General features: G+C 36.6%; 2 protein-coding genes across 2 annotated transcripts in view; one reads left to right on the forward strand and one right to left on the reverse strand.

Moving 5' to 3' along the window:
* Window positions 1–14599, reverse strand: part of LOC142350954 (voltage-gated inwardly rectifying potassium channel KCNH2-like) — a 349390-nt gene that overhangs the window by 203908 nt on the left and 130883 nt on the right. The window lies entirely within an intron of this gene.
* On the forward strand, window positions 446–3641 carry LOC142350955 (uncharacterized). Its single transcript, XM_075402982.1, has 3 exons — window positions 446–749; window positions 915–1543; window positions 1878–3641. Exons 1-3 carry the CDS (start codon window positions 446–448, stop codon window positions 3639–3641), a joined length of 2697 nt encoding a protein of 898 aa, XP_075259097.1.

Consider the following 14599-nt stretch of genomic DNA (forward strand, 5'->3'; position numbering starts at 1 on the left):
AACTTAAAGGGGAAGTTAAAAGCGGACCCCCCACTAGATAACACATCCCCCCTCATGTTATACAAGTTGTTTAACTTGTATAACAAGGTTGATTAACCTAATTCTGAGACCCGGTAAAGTTATCTAGTGGGAGAACTATATCTCAAGTGTTACAAAAACTTTTTTGTGAAACTTCGGGGAAAACAATCTTTTTCTCAGTTCTCGCGGAGAACTCGAAATTTTTAGTTTAGGTTTGCTCCCCCGAAGTAATAGCACTAAGTTCTCGCGCAAAAAGTGGCCGCATTTTTTGAAGGGGGGATTAAGTGAAACCCGATTTCCCATCTTTTGCGTTCTTTTAGTGCGTTTTTAGCTTTCAGCACAGCAAAATCCACCAAAAAGACAAACGAAATAAAGACCAGCATCAAAGACACGAAAAAAACGCCCTCAAAGACAACAGCAAGTCAAAATGTCCAATCTTGAAATGCAGAAACAGTCGCGGGGATCACACCGCAGCGTTGCTACAAGGTTTAACAATGAGGCTGAAAATATCATGTCAAAAGATCTAGACACCAATTCAGAAGCAGAAATCAACAGGCTAAATCAGGTAGCGACACATCTCACCCGAAAGCAGAATTTTCTGGTTACTTTGAACCAAGAACTTCAACAGAACTTGACGGAGGCGGAAGCACTGGACAATGACATTCTGGAGTCCGAGGAAGTTGATGACAAGTTGACACAGAACATTGATGCAATCAAACGCTTCACGAAACGTTTTTAGGGACCTTCAACAGCAGCATATACTTCAACGCCATCTACTTCAACGCTCTCCGATGCTATGAGGAACTCAGCCAACATCAAGTTAGCAAAACTCAATCTGCCAGTTTTTTTTTTGGGTAATTATATGGAATGGACTTCGTTCTTTGATTTGTTCAAAGGAGCAGTCATCGACAACAGTTCTCTTCAAGGAAGTCAGAAGTTGCAGTATCTGAAAGCATCTGTAAAAGGTGATGCCGCCAAACTGCTTGCCTCGATACCAGTTACCGATCACAATTTCGACATTGCTATGAAAACTCTGATAAACGGATACGAGAACAAGAGTATCATCATTCGCACACTCCTGCATTCAATTGTTTCGTATCGATCACTGACAACCGATAATGCCAGAGACTTAAGAAATTTAATTGAAGCAATGGACGAACATCGACTCGCCTTGCAGAATTTGGGAGAGCCAGTCAATAGTCAAGACATCTTTTTTGTTTACTTGATCAGTGAGAAGCTGCCTGCAGAGACAAGAAAACAATGGGAGCTGTCTTCAAAAGGCAAGGAACCTCAAAGGTATGCAGAGCTCAGACTTTTCTTAGAAGAACGCGCACAAGCACTCGAGGCAACAGCGCCAAATGGAGTAGGAGCGACAAAAACTCAAATGAACGGGAACCAACGACATTTGCAGACACATTTGGCGACTTCCGAGCAACAATGCGAATGTTGTGAAGAAACGCACAAAATTTTCAAATGCGGAAAGCTCAAGAAACTTTCAGTAAGGGAACTTGCAGAGCTGATAAAGGTTAGACAACTCTGTTTCAATTGTCTGCGACCGGGACACAGATCAGGAGATTGTGATGGATCGAAATGCAAGCAATGTGGTAGAAAGCACCATACTCTTCTTCATCGTGAAAACATTCACAACAAAAACACCAATCAGCAAACAACTAGCGGAACAACCAGCACTCAAGCAAATGACAAACAGAAGAACAACGCTATAACAACAACAAGCAATTGCAAAAGCTAAGGATGAAAACAAGTTCACAGTAGCTATGACTCAACGAACTTCAGAAGAAGTCTTTCTTCAAACCGCAATTGTTGCCATTAATGTTCACGTTAAAGACAATTCTACTTAGGGCACTTCTAGACTCAGCTTCACAAAACAACTTATAACTGAATCAGGAGTACAAAGGTTACAATTGAAGAAGAAAAGCAGCAACACAAAAGTTTTTGGACTAGGTGGGACGGTTCAAGACAACAAAGGTCGCGTGGACCTTCTAATCTCATCAAGGAACAGATCGTCCACTGTCAATATTAGTGCGTCAGTTTTGACAAAAATGACTGATAATCTGCCATCACGGTTCATTGACACCAGCCAATGGGAAACAGTAAAGGAGTTAGAGCTTGCTGACCCAGACTTCAACAAGCCGTCATCAATTGACCTCTTGATCGGAGCATCTCATTATGAAGATATATTGATTGGCAGCAATCGACTAAAGGAGCATAACTGTGGAATAACATATAGGTTATCAATGTTCGGTTGGGTCGTTATTGGAAGGGAACAGACAGACAAAACCTATACAAACGATCTGCAGATTTTCTTTGTTTCTTCAGAGTCAGAAAATTTGCAGCGTTTTTGGGAAATAGAAGAAGTTCCAGCAGCGCAGCTTTGGACAGCCGAAGAAAAACGCTGCGATGATCACTTCAAGGAAACAACTAGAAGAAGCCCTGAAGGTCGCTTCATTGTGAAACTTCCCTTCAAGAAAGAGACAAAAGCATTGGGAGATTCACTTCAACAAGCCAAAAAACGACTCCGCAGTCTTCTATTCAGATTGGAAAGACAACCCGACCTTTATAAGAGATATGCGGAATTCATTGGAGAGTTCTTTCATCTCGGACACATGGAGAAGGTTCCAACATCAGAACTTGTCAAGCCTGTCGAAAACTGCTACTATCTTTGTCATCATTGTGTGTTCAAGGAGTCAAGCACTACCACCATGCTGAGGGTCGTTTTCGACGGATCCGCAAAGACGACAACAGGAGTATCTCTTAACGACAGACTCATGGTCGGACCAAAAATTCAGAAAGACCTTTTCAGCATTCTTGTTCGATTTCGACTACACCAAGTAGCACTTTCTGCTGATATTGCAAAAATGTATAGGCAAGTGGAATTGGACAAGGAAGACAAAGATTATCACCGATTATTGTGGAAAGATCCAAATTCAGAGGCGATTGAAACCTATCGTATGACTCGGGTAACATACGGCATTGCGTCTTCGTCTTTTCATTCAATTCGACCACTACAAGTTCTTGCCGAAGAAACAACAAACACTAAACTTCGTTTGTCACTAACAACTGATATGTATGTGGATGACCTACTTACAGGATGCGAAGATTCAGAAGCCGCAGAGAAATTTCAGGACGCCATTATTACGCTTCTTGCTTCAGCAGGTTTTGATATACGGAAATGGGTATCTAGCGACTCAAAACTTGTATCAAGACTAGCTGCCACTTTCAGAGAAACGGAAGACGAGAAGATAATTGAAAGCGAAGACTATGCCATTAAGACGCTTGGGATAAGTTGGAATCCAAATCCTGATCAATTTGGTTTCACAATAAAACTTGACAAGGGAACTCCATTTACAAAACGGCAAATCCTCTCAGAAAATTCCCGTTTATTTGACCCACTCGGATGGCTATCACCAACGACTATTCAACATAAATCTTTTGTTGAACTGTTGTGGATGGACAAACTTAGCTGGGATCAACCTTTATCGGACCCAATTCTACAGCAGTACCTGCGACTTCGAGCACAACTGAAGGATCATGAAAAAATTAGTCTTCAACTGAAGGTTCTCAAGCCAGCCTCGAAATCAGATTTGCAGTTGCACGTCTTTTGAGACGCTTCTACTACAGCTTATGCTGCTGTCGTTTTCATCAGACAGGAGACAGACAATTTCATTGAAACAAAAATGCCTACAGCAAAAACAAGAGTTCCACCAATCAAATCAGTTTGTGTGCCAAGGTTGGAACTTTGTGCTGCTCTGCTAGGCGCTAAGCTTGTTGAGGCAGTAACAAATGCTATTAGCGATGAACGGTTTCCAACTCCGAAGGTTTTTGCGTGGTCAGATTCTACAGTTACAATTGCCTGGCTACAAGATTATCCGAGGAAATGGAAAACATTTGTCGCCAACCGAGTAGCGAAAATACAAGAAATTATTCCAGCCAGTAGTTGAAAAAATGTTCCAACAGAAGATAATCCAGCGGATTGTGCTTCCAGAGGATTAGCAGCAGCTGATTTGATGAGCCATAAGCTTTGGTGGGATGGACCAGAGTGGTTGCGGCAACCTGAAAACGCCTGGCCTTCTTTTGACATTTTGTCACCTACAGGAGAAGAGACCAAAAAAGAAGTAGAGGTGCAATCTGAAAACGTGACAATGATTTCATCAAAAGAAGATAACGCAATTTTTTTGATGATAAATCGGCATTCGTCAATACATAAAGTTACAAGGATATTTACTTATGTCTAAAAGTTCATCAGCAGTATCAGGAGAAGAATTCAATCTTCAAAAGCGAAACAACGGACAACAAAAATGTCGAACAGCATAAAAAGCATGCTCTTCAACGCCAAACGAAAGGACTGATAGTAATGAATCTACGTCTCAACCAATGATCTGGACTTATAAGTCAGTCTCTTTACAAATGAAGACTTATACGAAGGACGACTTCAACTGTACAGCTTCACACAGCGAAACTTTCTTCATGAATACAAGATCATCATGAATCAGCCCACTGAAGATGCAAACAACAGCAGCAGAGATGCGACAAAACAATACGTTCAGCAACGTATCAAATCCACTGGACCAGAGGGGGTTGGTGGTATAGGTAGGGCCGGGGGCCCAGGTGCTTACATCAACACCAGGATTGGCAAGGGCACGGGGATCTCTTTAGTTACCAATGGTCCTCAACACTTAGGTAGGACCGGAGGCCCGGGAAGTCTTGTCAGCGCCAAGGGCGCGGACAAAAATTGGAGCTCAAGTTCAGCCGGTACTCCTGAGGTTATAGGTAGGGCCGGGGGCCCAGGTAGTCTTAGTCTTGTCAGCGCTGGGAGCGCAGATGAAAGTTCGAGCTCTTTTTCTACTAGTTCACTAGGTATAGGTAGGGCCGGGGGCCCAGGTAGTCTTGTCAGCGCCGGAGCGCAGGTGAAAATGCGAGCTCAGTTTCTATTACCAATTCCTTAGGTATAGGGAGGGCCGGGGGCCCAGGATGCCTTGACAGCGTAGAAGCTGTCGGGGTCTCAAGGGATGGCGTCAGACATGGTATAGGTTGGGCCGGGGGCCCTGGGGATCAACTGTACATCGTGTCTACCGGGAATACAGACAATTCTAGCGAAACAGTACATCAATTCAACAAATATGACACCAGAAAAATAAAATGTTTCGTTAACGCCTATGCAGCAGCCACTAAAGCGAGACACAGAAGATGAAAATTTCCTAGAAGCAGCAGTCTCAACAGCCTTTCACCATTTTTTGATGAAGAAAATAAGGTGATTCGAGTTGCAGGACGCCTAGCCCGAAAATTTCCAGTTCTTATTCCAAGAAAATCGCCAATCACTGAAATGCTTATTCGAGAAGCACACGAGAAAAATCTTCACGGAGGACCTCAACTGACGTTATAAACGCTTCGACGAAATATTTGGATACCTGGAGGGCTTTCTATAGTGAAGGGTGTCTCATACAAGTGCAAGCCATGTATCCGATTTGATGCCAAATTGTTACAGCCTCAGATGGGAGATCTACCTCGAGAACGAGTAGTGCCGTCATTTGCGTTCAGTCACTGCGGACTCGACTATTGTGGACCATTCTACACAAAAAATGGAACTCGAACGCTTTTGAAAACATACGTTGCAATTTTCATTTGCTTCAGTACGAAGGCAGTTCACATAGAGCCAGTTATTTCTCTAACCAAGGACGACTGTCTTGCAGCCATTAAAAGATTTGTGTCTCGTTGAGGTATTCCTGATGAAATATACAGCGACAACTCAACAACTTTCATTGGGACCAAGGGAGAGTTGGAGTTTCGACAAGCCTTAGCTACGCACGAGTTTGAAGATTTGATATCAACGTTCGGCAAGGAGAACAATATTACTTGGCTTGCTATACCGCCGAGAACACCAAATTTTGGAGGACTATGGGAGGCCGCTGCCAAATCTTTGAAACGCCACATGTACCGCAGCATTGGATGAACAAAATTGTTTTTTGAAGACTTCACAACACTGTTGACAAAAATTGAAGCAATCTTAAATTCAAGGCCTATTACGTCCGTTTCAAATGATCCCAATGATGCCTTAGCACTTACACCAGGACACTTTTTGATAGGACGACCAATCACAGCATTGCCTGAACCAAAAACAACAGGAAAAGAAACAATTTCATTGACACGACAGAAGAAGAGGATGGACAATCTTATCAGAGACTTTTGGAAGAAGTGGTCAACAGAATATTTGTCAAATTTACAACAACGGAGAAAATGGCAAACGGGACAACCAAATATTGACATCAATGATGTAGTAATAATCAAGGAAGAGAACACACCACCCACTCTGTGGCCAATGGGACGAATAACAAAGGTCTTTGATGAAAATGATAAAATAGTTCGAGTTGTTGAACTGAAGACATCATCTGGACTATTTATACGACCAGTCAACAAGCTTGTCTTGTTAATGAAAGAAGATATTGACATGCCGTCATTAAGATCTGACAGAAAAAAATGACACAGATGAAGAATGAACAACAGAGAATACAGACGAGGAATGACAGCAAGAAAATGTAAATTACAATTGTACAAAACTGGCAGACAAGAACTCATTGAATTTAAGAAAGTATCGATAAACTTGTGATGGGTTGCTGAGAAAAACTATTTACCACATTTGACCAGTTAACCAGAAAGCCAGTTTCAATGATATATTAATAAAGTTGAACCAGTTCAAGGAGGCCGGTATGTTACGATTTACAATAGCCTTTGATACAATGACCATCAGGGCAATCCGAGCAAGATGAGGAAAACAATGATAATTAACCACGTGCTGAAACCAAATGTTAACAATTTCAAACGATATTATCACATTCACTTGGTCTTTTCGAGCTTGAGATTCTTGAGCATAAAGCGTTATAATAAAGCATTTCTAAGCAAGTGATTCAATTAATGTTGCACCGCAACATGGAGTGATAGAGAGAAGGGCATAACTTCCCAATGTTCTCTAAGGCAGGATTATAGTTGAGACGTTTGGCATATAAACCGAAAGAGCTAAGGCACCCATTCGTCTTCATGGTAGTTTTTTCAACCATTGAGGCATTGAGTTCATCAAATATGGATTGATAGCGTAGTAAGTTTTTGAGATGTATTTTGCTCAATAGAAAATTCATATTCTTATTGCGTTATTCTGTAGGTTTCTAACATAAGACATCGAGAAAATCTTTCTTGTCAACTTATTAAATTAAAGAAAGGACACCATCTTTTGCTTCTTCAATAGAAATTCCAATGGCATTGGCTATTTTTTCAATTGACATGGATTTAACAAAATCGTTGTATTCATCAACAAGTCAGTTTGGTTTAGTTCTGCTCATTTGTTTCTGAATAGCTTTTGCTTCAAGAAAGAGGGAATCTATGTCCCATTTTATCCATTGATTTGACCGTCTGATTATGGTTTTGTTATTTGAGGCGTCATGCTCACTTCTTGTTCGTGCTTGAATGAGATTGGATTTTCACTTTAGAATTGTTTAAAGTTTCAGACAGATTTTCGTTCAAGGAAAAGGTGAACCAGCGTTTCAGGACAGGCTTCAATGGAAGCTTGCGATGTCTGTCTAGAAATCGCTGCATGACTCAGAATTATTGCTTCTGAAAAGATTACGAATGAAAAGTCTCATGAAAAGATTTCTGAAAAGTCTCGCAGCTTACGCAGAGGAAATTTACATGATGTTTTCGCCTAGTGCTGAGTCCGCTACAAATAACGTGCTGATAAGTGGTGCCTGAGTAATAATACCAAAGACTTCCACCTGTGAGATGGTTTGAAAAGTTTTAGCAGTGTGAGTACTCGGAATTGAGAGTGGGTATAAATAAGGGAGGCTGTAAGTAGTCTAAAAACATGTGATTATGTGATTAATTACGGAGTGAAGAAATTAATCAAGCGGGTTAAATAACAGGCAAACATATGATTATCATTGAAAGAGGAATGTATAGAATCTTTGCAGAATATATTAAAAGAGAGTGAAGCATAGGGACACAATTTGAGTGGTTGGATGAAAAAAACTAAAAATGAATTTATATAGAGCATAATATAGATTATCAATTTGATTATTTATAAAAACGATTGTTTGTGGAGCCAATAGTTTTTGGGACAAAGCTGAAGCGGTGATGATTTTTGTGAACTATTGTGTTTGTTAATGTTCTCTAGTTTTATGAAAAGTCATATGCGTTTGCGTCGCGATCATTAAAACCAGCAGTTGATTTTAAAATATGTATTTTCTTTGGCCTGTACTGTTTAAAAATTCGAAACAAATCTTCAAGGGTAGCACCTCTGAAGGAGTTTATCGTCTCCTTTGTCTGCTTTGGTTCCAGGAACTTGGTCAGGGATGTCTTGATGTGCAATGTTGTAGAGAAGCCTGGAGTTTTTTTCCACTTGAAGCGCGGATTCAACATTCGCCCGAGAAATACTATGGCAGTGCATATAGAACAAATGATCAAATGGATTGTTTGAATTTAATTTTTATAAAAAAAATGGTAAAGGTAAATTAAGAAATGCCCCTCCCCAACATTGGGTGTTCGGGGCGTGTCCGGGGCGCTCCAAGCACTACGTCTTCATAAAGCATTTGGCAATGTTTAAATATATCAATAAAATGATTATATATAAATATCAGCTGAGGACGTAAAACAAAAGACAGAGAGCATCAGAAAGTAAACAACTAATGACGAAAGATGAGTCAAATTAACAGCTTCCCTTCCTCGAGGACAGCTCCCATGGAATGCTCTTCGCTAGTAGCACGAATTCATCATTCATCTAAGAAACAAACACTATGGCATAGCATTTAGAAAAATGACCGATTGGGTTTTTTGAAATTATTTGTATGTAATCGTTGAAAATTTTGATACGAAGAAGAACATCCTGGTGATGTCGACGCCTGACGGATGTCTCAGGGTGTGTTCTGTCACGGGTTTCCTCACTGGATCTGAACAGCCAAAATCGAATATGAAGAACTAACCTTTTAAATAGCAATCGCTATTTAAAAAGTTTATTACAATAATTAGGGTAAAGTGCACATTATTGACTGAAATGTTAATTTATTAGTTGATAAATGGTATATTTGGTTACGCTCAATTTTTCATCATTTTGAGGCCTTCCCAAAGCCCAGAGAGTGAAATTATTGTTGTTGTTGAAAATTGCCAGCAAGCAGGATGAATCTTTCCCTATGAGCGCAACAGGCTCCAAGCGCTCTGGTACATTTGGCAGTCGCAGGCAAACAGCCACAAGCATGAGTTTTTTTCTGGTATTTCGATATAAAAAATTACCACAAGGAGATTTTTTATGATATTTGTTCCTTAGGTGACTCGAAACACATTAATGATAGATTTTTCGCCATTCTGCATATTCTAAAGCAAAAATCGGTAGGGTACTTTTCGGTTCTGATTTTTGCCAATTCAAATTTGTAGAATATTGCTCTTTTTATTGTTTGGTGGTGACCCATAACACTTGCAATGATATGTCTTCCATACATCTTGGGTAGTTGCAAAAGGTGTAAAATTTGGCAGTGGAGCAATATAGGCAGCAGATTGCATGTAACTAGATTTTTTTGTATATGATAATGTGTAATCATTTAGCACCCGTCGTATGCTTCTCTTTTGGAAGTTTGTAGGTGGAGGCACGGTGACACGTAGATTGCAACTGAAAAAAACTATCGACTACTTTAATTAAAGTTTACCTTTACTATTGGCAATTAGAGTGGGATTGTGGTTTAAAAAGTGTTTACAGTTTTCTTCTTATTTTCATCAACGAACGCGTTTTACGTTCGATCACGACATACTTAGATGCCAAGTCATTGAAATACTCTGATGGCTTTAGGGATTTTTTGTTTAAGACAAAAAACCCACTCCAACCACGAAACTGATGAAATCTGTTTTCCCTTCGGCGAATTGCGAATTTTCTAGTTCTATTATTCAAAACGCTTTAGGCCCAGGTTGATCCCTTTTGTGTTGCTAGTTGATTGTATGATTTTTGAAACGTCAACAAATAAGAAGATGCAAGAGTTTCTGAATATCTCTTGCAGGTCATTGATGGAGAAACATCCAATTATTGAAACCTGTGGGACACAACAAGTTATAACTAATTTCACTAATTTTATTTCTAATTTTAATTTCACTAATTTTGAGCAACCAAGGCAATCAATAGCTTCAAATTGCGATTGATGAATGGAAAAAAGTGAATTAGACCAAAAACCCCACATGTAAGACAAAATTCAAGCATGACAACATATTGGCCATTGGCTGTGAGAATTGCAATGCTTGGAGTTGTGCGTGCTTGTTCAAATCCGAGAACAATTGTTATCTCTTGTTGACAAAATCAAGTCTTCTCTCACTGAGACCAATGCAACTATCCTTCCCAATTGCATTCAGCGAATTTTGTCCAATATTACTTCCAAAACCGTCGGAACAAGGATAGCCGAGAATGTTGAACGCTACAGAGACACAGTTTATGTTGCCGGTAGCGTTGGTAGTAATGATGCGTCCTCCCACTGCTAAAATAAAAAAAATTTCTTTTTTTTTTACTGGAGTTCTTGAGAATGGTGACTTATTTAACAGTTGTGTTGATGCTGATTACTCAGAATTGGTAGAAATTACTCAAATTATAGAACAAACAGTTCTCAAATCAGAAGAATTGATGTTAGGCGCTTACATGACTGAGAAATGCCCAGGAGCGCCGTAAATAACGCTCTCTGCTCATTACGTGTAGCAATTTGCAATTTATGTCTAGATATTTTGTGAAGAATAATTACTTAAAAAACTATATTACCCTTCTTTAAGTTCAAAAATTATTCTTAATGCGAACCACGAAATTGAGAAAATTTTAGTCAAGTTTTTCCAAATGATTCAAGCAGGAAAAGACAGAAAGAATACAGAACAAAAAATTTCAAGATAATTTATCGAGGAAAACCCGTATCCTTGATGGGGTTAGCTTCATGGCTACAAAAGGTAAATGGCCTTTTATTATGCTTTCAGTCTCTTCGAAGTCTTAAACAGTGCCTAGAGCTTTTAAAACTTTTTTGAAACCCTTGACTACTCGCTGGCTTTTCTAACCGAAAATTGGCTGCTAACAAATTTAAAAATTCAGAAATTTTCCCAGGAGCTAAAATTTGCGTAGTCTCAATTAGTGACCATTGTTATGGCGAGACCCGTGGTATTTTAGTATTCAAAGCAAAAATTGATTCTATGAACTGCTTTGAAATCTCTCTCAGCAATTTTTTTTTGCGTGTGCATCTGCTAGCTTAAATTAGATGATTGGAATGATTTGTTTTGTGGAACATTGAAAAATTATCTGATGACTTATTTTAAAATTGTTGTAATCTTTACGGCAGACGGATATGAAAAGGTTTGAAATATGTGTTCAGAACACCATACGATTGATCCATGTCATACATATTCAACTCCTGGATTGACATGGTTTTCTGGTTTGATATTTATTGGTGATAAGCCTATAAATTTTAAAGATACTGTTGGTTTTTATGATATTATCCAGAGTAGTATTATAGGTGGTATTTTATCTGTACTAGGAATTTTTTTATGTAGATTATGAGAAGAATAAAAAATAACAATATAGAAAACTTGAATAAAAAGTTCAGTTACTTTGATGCTTTGATAAATTAAATGTTACTTTGATAAGCTATTTTGTTGTAACTTTGATAAATTTAACTAAGTTCGAATTGTAATATTAGAAAATGCTAAATTGTTTATGCATAAAGATATATGACTACTCTGAAAAAATCTATCTTTTACATACCAGATACTTATAGAAAATATTTGATTAAAAAATTATAATTGGGTAATACGATTAGACATGAAATAGAGAAGATTTAAGGTATACTAAGTAATATTTAATTGGGTAAGATGAAACATGAAATATTAAAAGATACAATAAAAGAAACATTAATAAAGCTAAGTCAAATCGTTATACAATTGTCAATGGTGAGATTTGGAAAACAAATAATGAGATTTTACTAAAGCAAATATCAATAGTCAAAATTACACGGATCACTCTCAGAATACTACATTAAATAATAAAAGCAAAAGTGTGCCAAACGATACAATTTATAGAAGTAAACACTTGTAGACAAAAATGCTATGGGACTATTTTTTGATGAAAGTATACGTATAAGGCAAAATTCAAGTTTTACTCTGAATTACCGGTTCAACCAATTTTTCTGCGTGATTTATTTCAATTATCTTTTCTTTTGAAATCGTAAATTTAAGTTTAAAGTTATTTTTTCATTAGTTTTTGTAATACATTTTTTATCAACCTATGTATTATTTTGTATTATCAGCCTTTGAGTGTGGTTAACTCTTAATTTTATTTTTAAAAACAGGATTATACTTTGTTATTATTGGTTCTAATAATTAAAAGGTTAACTCCAAAAAATTTAAATATTATACCTACTGTGTTGAAATTATTCTGAAACTAGTAACATTTATTGTGTTGTTACAGACAAATTTAATAATAATGTTTAGAAAGGCATCTAATAATATTGAGAAAATGTGAAAAAAAATTAATGACAGTATCTGATGCTCTTATTGTAGCAGAAAGTTTAAAAGATTTTTGTAAGAATGTTGCTGAAGAAGCAGTTAGTTTTGGAAAGAATACAAAACCAGTAATAGAATTAAAGATGGCTAGTAATATTTGTACATCATTAGATATTAAGAATCCGGCAAGGGCATTTTCGTCAACTCTTGATTTAATTAAATATGATACCACTGGTGAAATTGTAGAAGTGGTACAAAAAGGTAGGGGCTAATACATAGGTACACAAAAAATAAAAAATAAGCTAAAAAAATTTTAATTTTCATTTTAGTTTTAGTGATCATAAAAACATTATTATTAAAATAGACAAAGTTAACACTAGTGCACCAACATTATACTTATACATCGAAAAATAACAAAAAATAACATTAACGTTATCGTTTAATTTTAAAAATAGCTTAACTTACAAAAAACAAATTTTGATGTTTTTATAACTAAAAATGTTATTCTTAAAAATACAAATAATGTCGCTAAAAAATCACCAAACTTATTCTTCTTACTCTTTTTAATTTTTTTATATATCTTAGCTAAGTCATTACACTCATTTTCATTATCACTTAGTGCCTCATTGCATAATTTTTGAAACTTATGACAAAACTCGTCAATTAGAATAAACATCTATGAATAATTGCTTTATTTTTTTTCTGAATGTAAAACTATTTCTGAACGCGAACCACATACCGTTGCTTTCAAAAATGATGTTGGTACTGAATAAGGTAAAAACAATACCTTTTAATGCATCTACTGTTGGGGTTGCTGTTGTTGCTGTTGATATTAAAAAAATTCTGTTATCTCAGCAATATTAATATAATTTTTTAAAATTTTTTACCATTATTTGTTGTCTCAGTTTCATTGTAATTCTTCGTGTGCTTTATAATACCAAAATTGTTAATAAGTTTGTTTGCCTCCCTTTCTAAGTTTATGAACTCGTTGACAATTGCCGTTTCACTAATCATTCTTTCTGTTAATGCTATTTTTTGGACTTAGTAACGTTTTACTTGGGGCTGTTGATTGAGTTAGTTTCCTTAAGAAAAGCGATTTTCAATTTGTTTGCTAGTATCATCCTGATAAAACCCGTAAGGCATCTTAATTTCGATTGCTTCTCTAACTTTGATTAAGTATTTGATTTTCAAGTAAAATTGCAATTATTTTTTTTACTATGGTTTTTCTACTCGTTTGATTTTTTTAATTCTCTCAATGCACGAGTAATCATGTCATATAAATGACAGCTAGCCTTGTTTTTTTATACTGGTTGTTATAATAGCTTACGTTGGTTGTTTCCAGAGATAGTTTCACCAACAACTTTTTTTTTATTATTAATTTCTCAGACAGGCTAATTAAATCATTTGTGTTTTCAGTTAATTTATCAATTTATTTCCATCAACTCTATATTAGGGTAGATGAAAAGTATTTGTTTTCAATTGACCTGTTGTAATTTCTTCAACTACTCCTTTCCTAATTGGTTTAGAGTTTTATTTACTATTTTAGTTTCATCTTGGGATGTTGTTAAATTATAATCAGCAATTTTTTATTAGCTGCAACTTTAATATTAGTAGGAATGGGTAATTTCTTAACAATTGCTTCATGATTCATATCAAAACTTCCATGATCTTCTAAGAATACTTGATGTGCTTAATTTTTTGTTGAATTTTTTGCTGGCTTTAATATTATTTGTTTCTACTTGTTGAATCTGTTTCTTGTCCTTTATTTTATGAATATTAGTGAGTGATTTTAAAATTTTGTTATGAGATTCAATGTTAGTTTTAGTCTCCTATAACTCCTGATCATAAAATTCACCTTCTATTATTCCAGCAATAAGATATTCCTTTTAATAAATTGGTGATTATGTTTCTATAAATTCATTAATTAGAAAAAAACACTTTTTTTTGCAATTAGATGTATGTCTCTTTAAAAAATTATTACGTTTACAAGCATACTCACTAATAACTACCAATCTTTATTTAGGTGTAATTTTGATAGTAGAAAGAGTGTATCCTAATTTTTCAGTATTGTTTG

The sequence above is a fragment of the Convolutriloba macropyga genome, chromosome 12 (assembly GCF_964194025.1).
Source record: "Convolutriloba macropyga chromosome 12, txConMacr16.3, whole genome shotgun sequence".
Classification (NCBI taxonomy): Eukaryota; Metazoa; Xenacoelomorpha; order Acoela; family Convolutidae; genus Convolutriloba; species Convolutriloba macropyga.